At 42.0% G+C, this 19,096-nt stretch overlaps 1 protein-coding gene across 2 annotated transcripts in view; it reads right to left on the bottom strand.

The window, feature by feature from the left end:
• The window catches only part of PRKCB (protein kinase C beta), a 317,015-nt gene that overhangs the window by 30,603 nt on the left and 267,316 nt on the right, over positions 1–19,096 (bottom strand). For both annotated transcript variants that reach the window (XM_034988039.1, XM_034988038.1), the window contains exons 11-14: positions 15,261–15,352; positions 13,597–13,659; positions 8,125–8,263; positions 81–161 (exon numbers count right to left, since the gene is read on the bottom strand). In XM_034988039.1, the coding sequence (XP_034843930.1) occupies positions 81–161; positions 8,125–8,263; positions 13,597–13,659; positions 15,261–15,352 (375 nt within the window). The remainder of the gene's footprint in view (positions 1–80; positions 162–8,124; positions 8,264–13,596; positions 13,660–15,260; positions 15,353–19,096) is intronic.

The raw sequence follows: 19,096 nt of genomic DNA on the forward strand, positions 1-19,096 counted from the left end.
CTGACACCCTTCTTCTAGAGAAACCATGCAGATGGGGGTAGGGGAGGACTTTGCTTACAGATCACTCAAAATCCAATTACCTGCCCAGCCAACATTTCATACAGCAGGACGCCGAAGGCCCACCAATCTACAGACTTCCCATAGGGCTGATAAGCGATGATCTGGAAAACAGAAGGCATTCCATCAGGGAGGCAGGTAGGTTCTTGCCATGGCTGGAAACTGAATACTCACTCCTTTCAGGTGAGAGCAGAGCATCCTGGGGCTGGGAGGACGGAGAGTTCTTCCTTTGCCTGTCATCTGCCTGCCCAATTAAATCAGCTGTTATAGTCCCAGATGTGGGCCGCTGTCAAAAAGAGTGACGAAGGGGCCTAGTGCCCACTTATCCAACCTTAGGAAGATGGGTATCCTTTACCAGGGGGTGGGGGGGCGCAGGCGGGGGGTGGGGGGAAGCCATCTGTGGGTGCCGCACTTAGCACAGTGTGTTCTTGTTAATTTTATTTTATTTTATTTTATTTTATTTTTTTTAAAGATTTTATTTCTTTATTTGAGAGAGAGAGACACAGTGAGAGAGGGAACACGAGCAGGGGGAGTGGGAGAGGGAGAAGCAGGCTTCCTGCAGAGCAGGGAGCCCGATGCGGGGCTCGATCCCAGGACCCTGGGATCATGACCTGAGCCGAAGGCAGACGCTTAACCGGCTGAGCCACCCAGGCGCCCCTCTTGTTAATTTTAATACAGTGAGTGTGGTGGCATCTTTAAGAAGGAAAAACCATCTTTGTTTCTCATGATGAAAGTAATAACATTTACACAACAATGGGAATGCACTTCACACTAGAACTGTACACTTAGAGATGGTTACGATGGTAAATCTCATTTTTATTCTTTTTACCACAATTAAAAAATTTTAAGTTAAAAAGTTGTAATAGCACTCTTACTATTTTCCTATGTATTTAAAAATATCGATAAGCAATAAATAAATAAATAAATAAACAAAGAAGCTAAGAGAACACAACTAAAGTCACCCATAATTATTCATTAAGAGAAAAATTATGATAATGCTTTGGTCTATTTCCTCTTAGAGTCTTTTTTATTGACATCTAGTAAAGTGTGCATCTGCATGTGTTTTACATGAACACAAACACGTTAATATGTGGAATTTTAGTGAAGTATTTTATTCACCTAACGTTTCCATGTGATAGTTGCGCATCGATGTAATCCATTTTGACTTCTGCCCGGCATTCCATTGGATGGATATACTGAAATCTACTTTGCCAATTCCCAACTGATCAGGTTTCTTCTGACGCTACAATACAGATTCTTGCAACTGGCTATCTGGACATTTGTCCATTTCCTTCAGATAAATTCTTAGAAATAGCATTGGTGGATCAAATGGTATATGTAGTTTTTAAAAATTATTTATTTATTTCTCATCATGAGAGGTGTTCTTCTCTTTGAGCTCCATCACCTGTTTCACCCATCCCCCCCACCAACCTCCCCCATCTGTTTGTTCTCTATAATTAAGAGTCTGTTTCTTGGTTCGTTGCTCTTTTTTCCCTTTGCTCCTTTGTTTTGTTTCTTAAATTCCACATACGAGTGAGATCATATGCTATTTGTCTTCCTCTGACTTGCTTCGCTTAGCATTATACTCGCTAGCTTCCTCCACATCGTTGCAAAGGGCAAGATTTCATTCTTTTTAATGGCTGAATAATATTCCAGAGAGAGAGAATGCGAGAGTGCACATCTTGTTTATCCATTCGTCTATTGATGGACACTTGGGCTACTTCCTTAGTCTGCTATTTTAAATAATGTTGCAATAAACATAAAAGTGCACGCATCCCTTTGAATTAGTATTTTTGTATTTTGGGGGTAAATATCCATTAGTGCAATTACTGCATCATAGTGTAGTTCTATTTTTAATTTTTTGGTGAACCTCCATACCGTTTTCCACAGTGGCTGTACCAGCTCGCATTCCCACCAACAGGGGAAGAGTGGTCCCCTTATCCACATCCTTGCCAACACCTGTTGCTTCTTGTGCCATTGATTTTGGCCATTCTAACAGGTGTGAGGTGATATCTCATCGTGGTTTTGATTTGCATTTCCCTGATGTTGAGTGCTGTTGAGCACCTTTTCATGTGTCTGTTGGCCATCTGGATGTCTTCTTTGGAAAAATGTCTGTTCATGTCTTCTGCAATAGTATATATAGTTATAAGGTTTTTGGTACTTATTACCAAATTGCCAGAGCATGGCAGAGTCTACAATAGCCATGTGACCATCCTTCTTTCAAACTGAAGGCGTGTAAAACTAACTGTATCAAAGGGTTTAAAAGGTGATTTATAGCAAAGCTTCAGGGCAGAGGCGAGATGGTCAGACTGTCCAGACTTTGAATCCTGACTGCTGTTTCTGAGTTGCGTGACCCTGGGGGAGGTTACTTAACTTCTTGATGTCTTGGTTTCTTCCCCTACAAAAGGAATTTTATAATATCCATGTCATAGGGTTTTGCGAGGATGGAAGAGAAATGTGTGCTTCTCACACATTATGGCCTCCAAATGTTAGCTGTAACTAGAAGGTTTTCTCATTCAGTGGTTGTTTTACTCAATGAATGTGGCCGAGCAAACTTGGCTATAAAAGGAATGTCCTTTTGTTGAATTTCATCTGCCACCCCTGCTTCCATCCTAACCTCAGAAACACCCTCTGAGGAGAATTAAACTCTAAGAGACCGAAGGCACGCTTCCTGTGAGAACGCTTATTGAAAGTGTTTTCACACTTTTAAAGTACTTCATGTCTTATTTGATCCTCGTGACAACCTAACAAGTTAATCCTTTTGCAAAGGAAAATAGAGTGTGGGAGGCAAAAGAAATTGCCAGAAGGTGAGGTGGTTAGTTAATGGCAAAGCCAGGGCTAACACTGGACCCCCGGCTTATTCCTTCCATCAGGGGGCTGGAGGAGGGAGCAACTTCCCCAGGAACACGACTCCAGGTGTCTGATGCATGGCAACCACCGGGAATTCTGGAAAATCACAGATATGCGGTCCTCCCTGCAGAGATTCGGATTCAGTTGATTCAGGCTAATGCCTGGGCAGTCTACATTTTAAAAGCACCCCGGGTGACAGTGAAGTGCAGCGAGTTTGGAACCAGAGATTACTGAACAGATTACTGGCAGATCAAGGAACTGTCTGATGCCCTAACTACTTAACAAAATGATAATAAACCGAGATAGGATACATAGGGAAAACACGACTGCATTCTAATACAGGTGTCCCCTGCTTTTCGAAAGTTCGCATTTCGCCACTTCACTTTTATGAAAGACCTACATTAGGACCTGTTTTCATTAGCTGAAGGAAATCCGGAGAGGACTTTTGCTTTTATGGTAAAGGCAAAGAGCAAAAATAAAGTTCAGGCAGCCATAGCTTTGAATGGTGTGAGCACCTGTGCTTGATTTCGATTTATTTTATGCATCTGCTAGCCAGATGTGTCCTGAAGTATCAGAAAAGCGGAGAGGTCATTTTTTGGGTCTGAGAACGCTAAAAAAATTTTTTTCCCATGTAAAACTGCTTCTTCGCTTCACACCATTTTGGCTTACGAAAGGTTTCACAGGAATGCTCTACTGTCAATAGTAGGGGAAATCTAGAAAGGATTTTTTAAAAAGATCACTTTTAATTATTCGAGTTTTACACAAATATATTTACCTTGTGAAAAATGTACACAGTATACAGATTGAGCTAAATTTCTTTTTAGCATGCTCTTATCCTCAGAGGTAACCAATGTTATAAAATCAGTCTGGAACCTTCCAGATTTTCTATGCTTTTACATGTATTTCTACATACTCATAGGAAACATAGAGCAGTGATCTGTGTATTGTTGTTGTTTTCCGTATATGGTATCATATTGTATTTAACATTCTGTACCTTGATTCCCCCCCATTTTATTGAGAAATAATTGACATACCTCACTGTGCAAGTTTAAGGCACATAGCATGATGGTATGATTTACATATATTGTGAAAATGATTAAAATAAGTTCAACTAACATCTACTTTCTCATATAGATACAATAAAAAGAAAAGAAAGAAAAAAAAGGAAAAAAGTTTTCTCCCTTGTGATGAGAACTCTTAGGATTTATTCTCTTTCTTATATATCATACAGCAGTGTTTGCTATAGGTATTATGTTGTACATTACATCCTTAATACTTACTTATCTTATAACTAGAAGTTTGTACCTCTTGACCACCCTCTCACAATCCCCCTCCCCATCTTCCACCTCTGGGAACCACAAGTCTGATCTCTTTTTCTGTGAGTTTGGTTTTCTTCTTTCTTTTTTCAAGATCCCACGTATAAGTGAGATCATACAGTATTTGCCTTTCTCTGTCTGACTTATTTCACTTAGCATAATGCCTTCAAGGTCCATCTATATTTTCTATGGCTGGATAATAGTTCATTGTGTATATAAACCACAACTTCTTTATCCATTCATCCACCGATGGACACTTAGGTTGTTTCCATGTTTTGTAAATAATGCTGCAATAAACATGGGAGTGCAGATATCTTTTTGAATTAGTGTGTGTGTGTGTTTTTCCCCCTTTGGATATATTCCCAGAAGTGGAATTGCTGGGTCATATGGTAGCTCTATTTTGAAATTTTTTGAAGATCCTCCACACTGTTTTCGAGAGTGGCTGCACCAATTTACAATCCCATCAACAGTTACAAGGGTTCCCTTTTCTCCATATCCTCGCCAACACTTGTTGTCTCTTGTCTTTTTGATAATGGCCATCCTAACAGGTGTGAGGGGATAATCCCATTGTGGTTTTAATTTGCATTTCCCTAATGATGAGTGATGCTGAGCATTTTTTTTCATGTACCTGTTGGGCTTTTGTATGGCTTTGGGGTTGTTGGGTTTTTTTTTTTGGAGAAATGTCTATTTGGGTCCTTTGTCCATTTTTTAATTGACTGATTTTTTTATTTTGTTTTGTTTGCTGTTGAGTTGTATGAGTTCTTTATATATTTTGGATATTAACCCCTCATCAGATATATCGTTTGCAAATACTTTTCCCATCCCATAGGTTCTCTTCTTACTTTGTTGGTGATTTCTTTTGCTGTGCAGAAGGTTTTTAGTTTGATGTGGTCACACTTGTTTTGATTTTTTTGCTTGTGCTTTAGGTGTCATATCCTAAAAATCATGACCAAGACCCATATTGAGGAGCTTTGCTCTATGTTTTCTTCTAGGAGTTTCATGGTTTCAGGTCTTACATTTAAGTCATTAATCCTTGAGTTAATTGTTTGAGTGGTGTAAGATACGGTCCAGTCCAGTCTCATTCTTTTACATATGAATACCCAATTATCTCAGCACCATTTATTAAAGAGACTGACTTCTCCATTGAGTATTCTTGGCTTCCTTGTCAAACATTAGTTGACCACGTATGCTTAGGTTTTATTCTGGGCTCTTGATTCTGTTCCGTTCGCCTACTTATCATCTGTTTTTAGGCCAGTACCATATTGTTTTGATGACTATAGCTTTATAGTATAGCTTCAAATCAATAGTATAATGCCTCCTGCTTTGTTCTTTTTTATCATTTCTTTCTTTTCTTTTTTAGAGAGCGAGATAGAGATAGAGAGGAGGAAGGAGGGGGAGAGGGAGAGGGAGAGAGAGAATCTTAAGCAGGCTCTGCACCCAATGTGGAGCCTGACACGGGGTACGATCTCATGACCCTGAGATCATGACCTGAGCCAAAATCAAGAGTCTCACATTTAACTGACTGAGCCACCCAGGCACCCCATTCTTTCTCAAATCTTTGGCTATTCAGGGTCTTCTGTAGTTCAACATAAACTTGGGCAGTGTTTCTTGTACTTTTGTCAAAAATGCAGTTGAAATCTTGAATCTGTTGATGGCTTTTGGTAGTATCAACATCTGACAATATTAATTCTTCTAATTCATGAACATGGGATGTCTTTCCATTTATTGGTGTCTTCTTCAATTTCTTTCAGCAATATCTCATAGTTTTCAGAGTAGAAATATTTCACCTCCTTAGTTAAATTTATTTCCTAAGTATTTTATTGTTTTTGATGCTATCGTAAATGGGATCCATTTCTTTATTTCATTTTCAAAAAATTTGTTGTTAGTATATGGAAATGATACTGATATTTATATACTAATTATATACTAATTATTAATTGATAATTATATACTAATATCATATCTTGTAACTTTACTGAATTCATTGATTAGATCTAACAGTTTTGGTTGAGTCTTTAGGATCTTCTATATATAAAATCATGTCATATGCAAACAGAGACCATTTTTAGTTTTTCCTTTCCAATTATGATATTTTTATTTTCTTGCCTGATTGCTCTAGCTAGGACTTCTAGTACTATGTTGCATAGGCATCATGAGAATGGACACCTTTGTTTTATCCCTGCTTTTTCTGTATCTACTGAAATGATGTGATTCTTTTCTTTTATTCTATTAGTGATGTATTACAATGATTGATTTGCATATGTTGAGTCATCCTTGCATCCCAGGAATAAATCCCACTTGATCATGGTGAATGATCCTTTTAATGTGCTCCTGAATTCAGTCTACTAGTATTTTATTGAGAATTGTTGTATCTACACCCATCAGGGATATTGGCCTGTGGTTTCCTTTTCTAGTAGTGTTTTTTTCTGTTTTTGGTATTAGAATAATACTGGACTTGTAAAAATAGTTTGGGAGTCTTCCCTCCTCTGATTTTTCAGAAAAAATTGAGAAAGATTGGTATTAATTTTTTTTAAATGCTTGGTAAAATTCTCCAGTGAAGCCATCTAGTCCTGGGCTTTTCTTCATTGGGAGATTTTTGATTACTTATTCAATTTCCTTACTAGGAATTGGTCAGATTTTCCATTTCCTCTTGATTCAGTCTTATTAAGTTGCATGTTTCTAAAAAATTTTCCATTTCTTCTAGGTTGTCCAGCTCGTTGGCATATAGGGGTTCACTGTACCTTGATTTTTTTTCTCTTAATATGTTTCAAAGATCTTTCCATATCTATATATATAACTCAGTCTTTTGAATTGAATTGATGTGGTATTTCATACTATAAATAATTCAGTCTATTGTCCATTCCTTGATTGACAGACATTGTTCAAGTTAGTACATACGGATGTACTCTGATCTTTATAAGAGCTGCATGGTACTTCTTAATGTGAATGTAGCATATTTTAGCTAACCATTCTTTTACTGATAGTCATTGAGGTTGCTTCGTATTTTTCATTATTTAAAAATAGCACTGTAACGAAGAAAGGACTTCAAACACATATCATTTCAGCTATGTGCATGTGTGTTGCAAACTAAGTTCCTAGAAGAACTATTTTGGTAAAAGAGTATGCAGGTTTTAAATTTTGTGGCAAATTATTTAGTTAAATGGGGGCCTCTCAACACCATTGCCCCAAATAAGTGACTGACAGTCAAGAAAAGAATTCTAGAATACCCATTTCCAAGACTCGGCGCCACATCCTCAGTTCCTTTCCTAAAAATCTAGTAGTAGATTGCAAAATGCCACTTCTCTAAGCACCAATTCAGAGAAAAAGGAAGGCTATCATCTGGCACAAATTCTGTACCATGACATGTTGGGGAAATCCATTCTGCAACTGACCATTTCCTTTGGGAAGGGAGGCAGAGGCACTAGATTTAAATCTTTTCCCTTTCATTTATATCTTACTCACAAAAAGAAAAATTCTAAGTCTTTCAGGATTTAGAATCAGCACATAAATCCTATGTCATATGTCAGCTTAGGGAAGCCCTCTCTGTCTCTCTTTCCCTCCTCTTAACAAACATTTCAGTGTCATAATGAGGCAGTATCATATGGCTATGAGCCATAGCAGCTTGAAGAACTCTCCTGATGTGTGGATGGTTCTTTTTGAGTTTTATTTAAATTTTCCCCCAAACCTTGATGTATTTTGGGCCTGAGCTTCTGGATGTGTGCAAAGTTAATTTGCATGTGTGATCTCCAAGGAACGATTTAGAGTATAGGAGAAGGACTAGCCTGAGTTTTGCTTGCCAAGTACCCCCCTGGACCTTTCCTAGCTCTGACATGGTCATCTAGGGCACAGGTGAGAGATCAATGCAACATGGACATGTGTTAGGGGTCCCATCAGCTCTCACCTCAGGGGCGATGTAGTCTGGAGTGCCACAGAATGTCTTGGTGGTCACCCCATCCCAGATGTTTTCCTTACACATGCCAAAATCAGCAATCTTGATGTGGCCCTCTGAATCCAGCATCACATTGTCAAGTTTGAGGTCACTGCAGCAGACATAAAAATGTAAGGATTTAACAAATGCTATTTATTTCAAGTCAACCAACAGCCACTCATTACGTACAAAACATTGTTCTAGGTGTTGGGGAAGCACAGAGGTGAGTATGAGCCAGCCCTTGCCCTCTAATAGTTTATAATCTGACCGATAAAGAGGGGTCCACAAACTTGTCTGTTTTCTTTTTCTACAGATCCAACTGTGCCAAGCATCTCACGAGGACACAATGAGACAGCAGCTCCGAGAAGAGAGAGCCACAGGAAGCTAAATAAAGAGCAGAGAATCCACAGAGGCTTCTTGTATCCAGGAGCATTTCAAGAGTCAGTCCTTGTACTTTAAGGACCCCTTATATTTCATAGTAAGATACATTTTTCACAAAATTATTATTTTTGAAAATATCTCTGAAGATCATGGAGGGAAAAAAAACCGATGGAAAGAATCTTATTTAGCTTCAAGTACTCCAAGCTCTCCTAGGCTGATTCCTGGGACATGACTGCAAGAGCTCCCATTGATTCTTTCACTCAAAAAAAAAAAACGGGCTGCACACCTACTACGTGACAGGCACTATGCTTGGAGCTAGGTATATACTGTGAACAGGGTAAACAAACATTTTGCTCTTGTTCAGATTAAATTCCAGTATAGGGGAAAAGACAATTAACAAGTGTCCAAATCTATAATTATTATATGATTATTAATTATAATTATTATATATTACTGAATTATCACATTATTATTAATTCTATGATTACCATAGATTTTGATGGGCAGTGTGAAGAAAATGAAGAGGATGATGAATTAGTAATTGGGGAAGGTTTCTACAAACAGGATGCCAGAAAGGTGTCATCTCCATGGAGGTAACATTTGAACTTTAACCTAAAGGACATGTGCTATACTTGCATTCTTTTATTTCATCCATGTTGATGAGGAGAGCTTGATTATTTTTGGAAATGGTTGCACATTCCCAGAGTATTGGTTACTCCAGTATCATCACACTTTCTTCTTCCCTAAACATCTACTCCAGTGTCAACACTTGGTATTTTAGTATCAATGAGTAGTGATGATCTATTGGCCAGTCTTCAATCTCAATACAGTCCAATTTCCTGAGAGGTAATGGGGTCTACTATTCAATTCAGATCTCTATCTTAAATCATCTTTATTGGGTGGAGGACATCTGCGGTACCTGCCTATTTTAGCATCTTGTGATGACAGCATCCCAATATTCCTTTGAAGGACTATCCTTTCCTGATTCTCAAACCATGTAAGATTGGTGGTGCTGATCCCAGCTCCTGGCTCCACAATCAGTCATGTGGGCCTATCCTGGCCACTGGAAACACCTCATTCTGTTGGTCACAGTGACTGTTCCAGGAATGGCCATGTGATCCAATATGAGTTAATCAAAGCCATTGAGCATCAGCTCTGGCACTATTGTCAGGAAAGAGATGAGCTCTTTTTACATTGGGATTGCTCAGGTGGTAGAATGTAAGTCGAGAAGTGCCAGGGGTCACCAGATGGAGAAGAAAGCTAGTAGTGATAAAGCAGAAACTGGAGGGAAGGTGATAAAGTGAATACTCATAACATCATTTGAGCCCCTGGACCCATCCTGGTGTAAGGTCAGATCTGCCCCCTGGACTTTTCAGTTATGTCAGCTATAAAATATCTTTTTTAACAAGTTAGTTTGAATTGAGTTGCTGTTGTCATCCTCGACTATAATACAACTTCGACTAGAATACAACCTGAAAAAAACATACTGGCATATCCTATCTATGCCCGTGAGGTCCGTTCATCCAAGGGGAGGCCCACTTGCACCCCATTTGCCAACAGCAACATACAATGATCTTTGGTGCTGTCCATGTACCACCCATATCCAGCCTTCATCCTTCTACAAGCCACAGTGGTCTCTGAATGCCAGCTTAGAACTTACACTGGACTTTGTAGCAACTTGCTTCACCTAAACCGGCCAGGTCTACATGTGATTTGAATAACAGAGACCCATGACATTCCCCTCAGCTTGACCACATGCCCCCAAACAGGCAGCTGGGACAACTAGGAAAGTGATAACAACTTCATGTGTTATAGAAAAGGAGCTTCAGGGGGTGCCTTGGTGGCTCAGTTGGTTAAGCATCTGACTCATGATTCCGGCTTAGGTCATGGTCTCAGGGTCATGAGATCAAGCCCTGCATCGGGCTCTGTGCTCAGCATGGAGTCTGCTCGAGATTCTCTCTCCCTCTTCCTCTGCCCCTCCCCCCACTCTCTAAATAAATAAATAAATAAATACAATCTTAAAAAAAAAAAAAGGAACTTCAGGTGCCAAGAGCCAGCAGGTTATGCAGCTGGGGGACAACCCAGTCATATTCACTGCCACATATGATTTTTGATAGTCTACTACATCCTTTGGTTCAATGTAATAATCCATCATTTCTTCTTCAAAAGGGGGCTGGAGCAATTGTTTTCATTTTCAGAAATCCATCAAGGGCAAAACCATCACACATTCTAGGGATGGTGATCCATAAATAAGACACGAAGTTTGGAAGGATCTTTGTCCTTCCCTGCACCCAACATCTCCAGTTATGGTCCTCAGAGAGGGCAAGTCTAACCTAATTCCTCATCCTCTTTACTTAAGAATTCTCCAATTAACTAGAGATGTAAATGAAAGAGGGAGAGATTTGTAATATTTTAAAAGACCTTACCACATGAAGGTCACCTCAACGAAGTTATAAAACCACACATCTTCTGCCAGGTAATTTATCTTTACTGGTTTTCATTTGATTATCAATTTCAAAAACTCTGTCTCAATCAAGGTTTTTGATTGTGAGCAACAAAAATCAACTCTGACCATGTCAACCTGGAAAGGGATTGTTAAAAAGGTATTGGGAGTTCACAGAATCTCCTAGGAGGCTGGAGAACCAGATGTAGAGGCGAGGCAGCTAGGAACAATGCTTAATTGCACGCAGAGCTGGGCCAGTGAAGATGTCACAGATGCCACCACTGGGTACAGACATCTTGTTCCATGAAGCGTAATGCTGGACTCTGGATATTGTTGCTAAGAAGTGCTTTCCCTCATGCCTCCGGAAAATAGATGTAGCTGATTACTATGGCCACCCTCAATTCTACAGTCTCTGCCTTTCTTGGTCACTACCTTCTGATTCATGGTGTTGTGTGAGTGTGACAAGTGTCAGAGCCTGGGTTGTGTGTCTGCCCTTGTTGCAGGGAGGCTGTGAGAGTATCTGGAATTTTCCATCTGTAGAACAGGAGATGGACTTTGTTCCTACACACGAATGAAAGGGATTCAGATGCTGAATGCCTTAAAAGAGTGATAAGTGTCCCCTAAGAAGTATGAATAGTTGAGGAAGAATGGGAGAATGTGTTGGTAGAGAGAGCTCTGAGTTAGGCAGTCTTAGCACCGAAATCTAATCTTTGTATTTTATAACTGGAATGGCAAAGGTCCTGGATCCCAGACCCCAATCCACGACCCTACTAGATTGGAAACCCAACCCTGAATCCCAACCCAGTTGACAAGAAACTCCTATTTCCTCTCCCGGCTCCTCCCCTGGGGCTGGATTTTCTTCCAATAAACTTGTAGTCCCACATTTAATCTTCTCAGCAAACCTCAGTGGCCAGTTCTATTCTAACCAAGACCCATCCTGTCCAAGAGTTAGGTTCTAATGTCAGCACATAAGGTGAAGATCATGTGGAGTGAATGATTACCCATGATCCCCGTTCTTCAGTTAAGCCCCTGCTGAAGTTACTGGCTTGGATTAGGGGTCATGTCATATGGAAGATAATGTGTACCCTTCAACACCAGAGTTCCATTTGGCACAAGGTGCTCCCACTTACAGCAGTCAAAGAGGAAATGGAATTAGAGGCTTCCTAGGTGCCTCTCTTGCACCCACAGTGATACAGGTTCATTGAGGGCAAGCATGGCCAGAATGAGCGCGCGATTTACAGTTTGAATTCTTCTTTTTATCTCTCTTTTTATTTCTTCACTGAACTCGCCCAAGTGCCAGGTGAAACCATTCCTCTTCCTGACCTTCATTCATCCCTCCCCTATCAGGAATAACGAAGCAGAGTAGGGACTCTACGTACTCAGGACGATTGTCCCCTCCTCCGCTAGATTCATATCAGCACTTCAAGGAGTTCAAAAAAAGCCCCTGGACTCTGCAGGCTTCTGGCAAGGTGCCCACCTTCCATCTCTCCATTCCATCAGTGCCCACAGCCTCCCCTCCACTATCTGCCTTGAGACCACCATGGCTCATCTTTTTACGCTTTTTGGCCCCACGTCCTTCGGTTGCAGCAAGACGCTGATCCCGTGCTCTCCACAGAGTGACAGGCACCCCCGTCACCACCAGGCCCATGCCAGTCCCCTCCCCTGCTCGGCTTTTCTCCCTACCACTTATCGCTCCTTGACAGGCTCTATCTCTGTGATTTATGTATCCGTCTCCCAGCACTACAACTGAAGTTCTCCAAAGGCAGGAGGTTTTGCCTTTTTTCTTCCCTGTTGCATCTGCACCGTCGAAAAGAGTGCTTAGCACATAGTAGGCTTTCAATAAATGTCCATCAGCTAAATGAATGGCATGGAATTTTATGGCTCTTCACAGTCTTTTAGATAGACCTTCACCCGTGCCAAGTGCCCTTTGGAAGCCCCGGGCCCCTGTTAGCCTCTCTTGCGTAACCAGCCAGCCCGAGCCCGCACTGCCTCTGCCGTCGCATCTGTGTGGTGTAAGGAGAATCGTACATCCTGGACTCACTGTCAAATAGCAGCCTCAGGCTCAGTAGTCTGCCTTGCATGAAATATAAAATGGTATGACTCATACAGCTATGATCATACACTTGCTCCTCCAAAAACGGGCAAATGCCAAGTCCTGAACTTAATCCTGTCTTTCAGGGCAAGCATTTCAGAGATTAATTTCTAAATTGTAGTTACGTAGCAAAGAAAATAAATACATAAATAAATAATCTCATAATAATAGGACCCATCATATCCCTGCCAGCCAAGATTCTCTGCTTGCTCCCCAGATTTGGGGTCCTGAGGCAAGAGAAGGAAGTGCTGGGCCCCCACTGGCGAGCTTGCCCTCCTTCAAGCAAATGGTCTCCCCTTTGAGGCTCTGAACCATCACTGGTGGCAGGGTCCATAGCGATCTTCCGTCAGCATCTAGAGCTGCCCAAACTTTGCCAGGGCAGTGGGCGATGCGAACACATGCCCAAGTCAGGACTGGAGGATTCCTCCCCCACCAGGGATTCTAATTTTAAAAGCAGTTAAAGAAAGAGGCAGAGAGGGGAGGAGCTGAGGGAGCAGAGGGGATGGAAGGGGTTGCAGTGCTCACTTACCGGTAAATGATGCCCTTGCTCTGTAAGAAGAACAGACCGATGGCAATTTCTGCAGCGTAAAATCTGAAATTAGGAAAAAAAAAAAAAAAGCAATGGAGAGATTCAAGGACACCATATGCCTGGCAAACCCTCAGAATTCAATACAATATTGAATGAGGCATGGGGCATTCACATCCCACCGTAGATGGTCAACCACACATCTCGTAACGCAAAGTGTGGGGGTGTGGACAAATTAACAGGGTTTAGAGAGCCACGAGGCTGCCTTCAGGACAAATCAAGGTGGGCAGAGGTTCACCAGCTGATCGGTGGGGAGGAGGCCATGGGGAGGACAGACTGGCTGGAGAATGAGTTTCAGTGTAAGGCAAGTTTAAGATCTGAACACTAACAGCTCATATGTTGAAGGCTTTCCGTCTACATACCATCATTGTAGGTCATTATCTGATTAAATTCTAATAACCATCTTCTGAGGTAGGTCCTACTAGTACCTCCCTCTTCCTTAAATGAGGAATTGAGGGTCAGTGACAGAAAAGGACTTGGCCAAGTTATATCACTAAGGAATGGCACGGCATCTGCCCAACGTATAAGCTCTTAACGGAGGCCCAGAAGGAAAGAGATTTTGAGAGAATCAGAAAGTCCCAGTTATACCACAGGGTTAGGCAGGGCTTTAGGGAACTCTGTGAAGTGTCCTGACAATTTGTTTTGTGTGATAATGGGATGAGGGTCTGTGGTCAATTAGGTGTTAGAAGTAAAAGAAGAGCCAAGCCCATCGTCCCCTTAGAATCGTGGCAAGACCTAGGCATGGTGCATGGAGCTATCTAGAATGCAAACCCTACCAGAATACAGTGCTCACCTCGGCAGGTGGGAGGGGAGAGGGCAAAGCTGAGCTGAACAGGAGTCAGCAAGCCTCTGGAGTGACTGGAGGGGCCCTAGGTGAGTCCTGGGGAGCTTTCTAGAGGGACAATGAGATCTCAGCCAACTGCTCAGGAGAGGTTATCTCTGCTAATCCTATGACTTGCTGTTTCTGTTCACCAGCAGGGGAAGAATATGATGAGATCCATGTTCTCAAAAGAAAAGACTGGCTGCCTTGGGGACTGACAAGGACAGAATGGACTCAGCAGGGGAAACACATTTCCAAAAACCCAATCATCTCCCCACCCAGGAGCCTCGGGGCACAGCCACAAAGCAACTTGATTGGTCATCCCCCCAGGAAGGAGGGCATCCAAGAGAGTGAGCGATGGAGAGCAGAGCATAAGAGCAAAAATCTGGGTCAGAATGTGGATCTGTCTCACACTAGCTCTGTGATCTTGAGCAAGTTTCTACAAACTCTCTGGGTCTGGCACACAGTAAGCTCTCAAGAAAGACTGACAAATGAAAAAGCAAAAGCTACCACGACATCCCCCAAGGAATCTACGGGGCCTTTCCTTCGGAGTCAAGGGCAAAAATCAGAGCTAGAGAAATAGTTGTGGTTTTCAAGCTTCAAGTTCTTGGTGTCAAGGAAAGAAAGAAGTATCCCATGTCAAGCAGAATACCTTTTTCCCTGGCCATACATTTCTCAAGAAGAAGCAGCTCAAGATGTTAAGAATCCCTATTCAGCTGAAAACCCAAGGTAACTAATAGCCCACCAAGTATCCCAAGGGAAAAGCATAGCACAAGTTTGTACTTACACAGCATGAGGCTCCTTAAACCGGCCAACTTGTTGGATGTGGTACATGAGGTCACCCCCGTTCACGTACTCCATCACAAAGTACAGGCGGTCCTAGAAGAGAGCAAACCGCAACATCAATATCCTGTATTTCTCAGATTCCACATGGAGAGCAGGGAATAGCTGGGATTTAGGATCAAAACCCCCAGGACTCTATGACAGGCCCCCATTTGCCAGGCCCATTATTCCCCCAAGTGTAATATTTGTGCCACTGGAAGTATGCAACTGGGCATAGGCGGTACATGAATTTTTTTAAATTAATAGCTGTCAAGTTATATTTGTTTGCACTGGAAAATGTAATTAGCACATTAATATTGTGACTTCATGGATATTATTGTTTAGGATAAAGCTAATTGTAATAAAGGATAGAAAATAAATACATAGGGGCACCTGGGTGGCTCAGTCGTTAAGCGTCTGCCTTCAGCTCAGGTCGTGATCCCAGGATCCTGGGATCGAGCCCCACATCAGGCTCCCTGCTCGGCGGGAAGCCTGCTTCTCCCTCTCCCACTCCCCCTGCTTGTGTTCCCTCTCTCGCTGTGTCTCTCTCCGTCAAATTAAAAAAAAAAAATCTTAAAAAAAAAAAAAAAGAAAAGAAATACATAGATCATATTACAGATAATAGGTAGCTGTGGTAATCAGCCTCCATGATGGCCTCCCATGATTTTTGCCTCCTGGTATTTATGTCCTTGCATAGTAGCCTCTTCCCACAAGGAATAGGACTGACTTGTATAACCAGTAGAGTGTTGTACCAGTAAAGTAGTGTGTGATTTCCATGACTAGGTCACAAAAGATATTGTGGCTTCCATTTTGCTCTCTCTTGGATCACTGGTTTGGGGGAAGCCAGCCGCCAGGCCATGGGAACGCTCAAGCAGCATCTCGGGAAGGTACATCTGGCAAAGAGCCAAGGCCTCCTGCCAACAGCCAACACCAACTCCCCAGCCACGAGAGGGAACCACCTGGGAAACAGACCCTCCAGCCCCAGTCAAGCCTTCTGATGACTGCAGCCCAGACGACAGCTTGATGACAACTTTCAGGTGGGACCCCCAAGCTAGAACCACCCAGGTTAGCCACTCTTTTGAGTTCCTGACCCACAGAAACTGTGAGATAATAAATGTTTATCATGGTTTTAAGCCCTTGAGGTTTGAAGTATTGTAGTAGATATCTAACATCGTGACTATGGGGGAAAAATGAATTATTAGAATTTGAGAAATAGTGGCCTCAGAGAACATATCCAGAAGGAAACGAGTTTGGGCCAGAAAAAGGAATCTATACCCCACTCAGGGAATTCTTTAAACATGTCTTTCAAGGGAGATGGGAACTATCTTAGAGTCAGGGGCTGTGTTCCGCTCAGCCGTGTAAGCCCTGTTCCTGTCCCACGACTAGGTCATAGTAAGTGTCAAGAGAATGGTGCCAAACAGATTTTATTTGGAACCCAGCTTTGCTTCCTGATTTGGAAAGGTTATTAAACATCTGGGTCTCTTCATCTGTGACATGGAGATTAATAATAATAATAATAATAATAATAATAATAATAATAATAACTGAGCCACAGTGTTATTGCTGGGACTTAGTGAGACAGATGAGTGTTATGGTCCTTGGGGGGACACCTCCATGAGATTTGCTTCTTCTTCCATCAAGGGGTGCCTGCTAAATGAACAAATGACTTCACCTCTTCTTAGAGAGGTCCCCTTGGGTCAAGTCACATGATCAACTTAATAAAAAAATCAAAGAGAACAGAATGGAAATGATCAGAGCGCCCTGCACAGAGTACCCCTAGGTGTTATGTTTTGGTTATATTTATGTGTGTTTGGTTAAATCTGTAGGTTGGTGTGGCTGGGTTGCAATGTAAAAGGAGGTTTGCTGCCCAGCGTCACAAAGCTGTCCTGAGGGACTGTGAGACCAGGAACCCAGAGAGAACGAAGATGACATGCGTGAAGTGCTCTAACATGCAGCTGGCCCTCCAAAATCTTAACAAAATCTTTCTTACAGTGCACAGAACTTTATCTTCTATGTAACAGTCATAGATGCATGTGTCCAACATGTATTGTCTAATAATTGGAATGATACCTCTTATGAAATAAAGCTACCATCTTGTGAGCATTTATCATGGGACTGAGTCAACCACTTGAAATAGTTTACCTCACTTCTCTCTCTAAACAACCCAACAGGACAGTATTACCCTGCTCCCCCTTTTAAAGATGGGAAAGTTAAAGCCCAGAAAAGGGTAAGTAACTTGCTGAGGGTCACTCAGCTGTTCAGCAGCAGAGCTGGGATTTGAACCCAGGAAGGTCCGTTCCAGGCTCCTCCTGTGTAAGGTGCAGAGCTAGACATTTTACGATGTGTGGGTGTACCCTCCTCTCTAAGAGCTTCCGGTCCAGGAGCGGAGAGAAGAGATATAGAGCTGAGCTCCAGCCACACATCAAGACAGAAACTGGCAGGTCATAGGCACAAAGCACAGGTTAACCGATTATTTCTGACAAGTCAAGGGACTTTCTCAGACTGATACTACTTGACCCCTACAACATCTTTAGTGAGAGGCAGAGACGGAGGTAGAATTATCACTTCTGTTTCTCAGTGTCCAAGGCCTATGAGATTTGCAAAAAAAAAAAAAAAAAAAGGTCACATCCAAGTTAGTGGAGACAGCCAGAACTGCCAACACCCAGCCCCTGGTTCTTTGGGGTTTTTTGATAGAAAACAAGCCTTAAAAATAGCATCTGTCTTTGCTGCACATTGAAGGGAACCAAAACACTTGCTTTTAAAAATTATTTTTAAAACTAGCAGATGGCATTGGCCACAGAGAGAAAAGCAAGTGAGGGAGAGATTTCACTTGCTTGCTTTCTGCTTGGAAGAACTCAGCTTGCCCCCCAAACTCATTAGTTAGAATCCCAACATCAGGGACAGCCCCACTGCAGACCACGTTTTGTGGTCTGTTTCTACCACGAACCGTATGCAGGGAAATCCTGCGATCTCTCATCTTTGAACTGTACTGAATCTGGCTTTGGCACACTGGTACTTTACATATTAAACACTGTGGCTGGCATCCTGTTCGCCTTCCATTTTCCGAACACACACTTAATGATGCTCCCTCTTAGGCGAGGCATTATTCTTCTTCCAAAAATGCCACTGTGAATCAATCCATGGTGCCCAATGTTAAGAACTCGCCCGATGAGTGGGGAGACCAGGTAAGTTTCCAAACAGCAACGTTTCCCAAAGTGCGGTGGGAGAGAACTCCAGGTGGGCTACGGATGCATGTGGCTTTAGTTCTTTCATTTTGTGTTTATTTTAATGTGTATTTTGGATACCATAACTCCCCCTTGACGCCCCTGATTTTATGGCTCTGACTGCTGAGAGGGAGAGAGGAGTGTATGGAGTTACAAAGGAGAAGAGAGCAAGGCAGGGGAGGACCAGATAATGATACATGGCGGAAGGCCATCACCCTTCAAACTCGGTTTTCTCACGCACTAGCTTCCAGATTTTACCGTTTGTCTGCCTCGTCTACTAAAATTGACTTATTTTAAATTATTTCCATGAACCCACTTTTTCACTGGAACACACTGTTGAAAAATTTTAAAACGTCATACTAAAGTCATAAATGGAAATTTTCTCTGCAAAAAAAATAAATGCATATCTGGAGTCTATCAACTCTATGCTATATCCAGCCTGGCTTTGTTACATCGATCCCTCAACTGACTTATGCTTAAAACCAATGCATTTTGTCCACGGACCACCAAGTTCATCTCCCACTCCAAAGTGAAGAACATCAAAATTTGAAAAACACTGCCAGGGGCAATCTAGAAC

This window comes from Mirounga leonina, unplaced genomic scaffold (assembly GCF_011800145.1).
Source record: "Mirounga leonina isolate KUSES-001 unplaced genomic scaffold, KU_Mleo_1.0 Mir_448, whole genome shotgun sequence".
In the NCBI taxonomy this organism is placed as follows: domain Eukaryota; kingdom Metazoa; phylum Chordata; class Mammalia; order Carnivora; family Phocidae; genus Mirounga; species Mirounga leonina.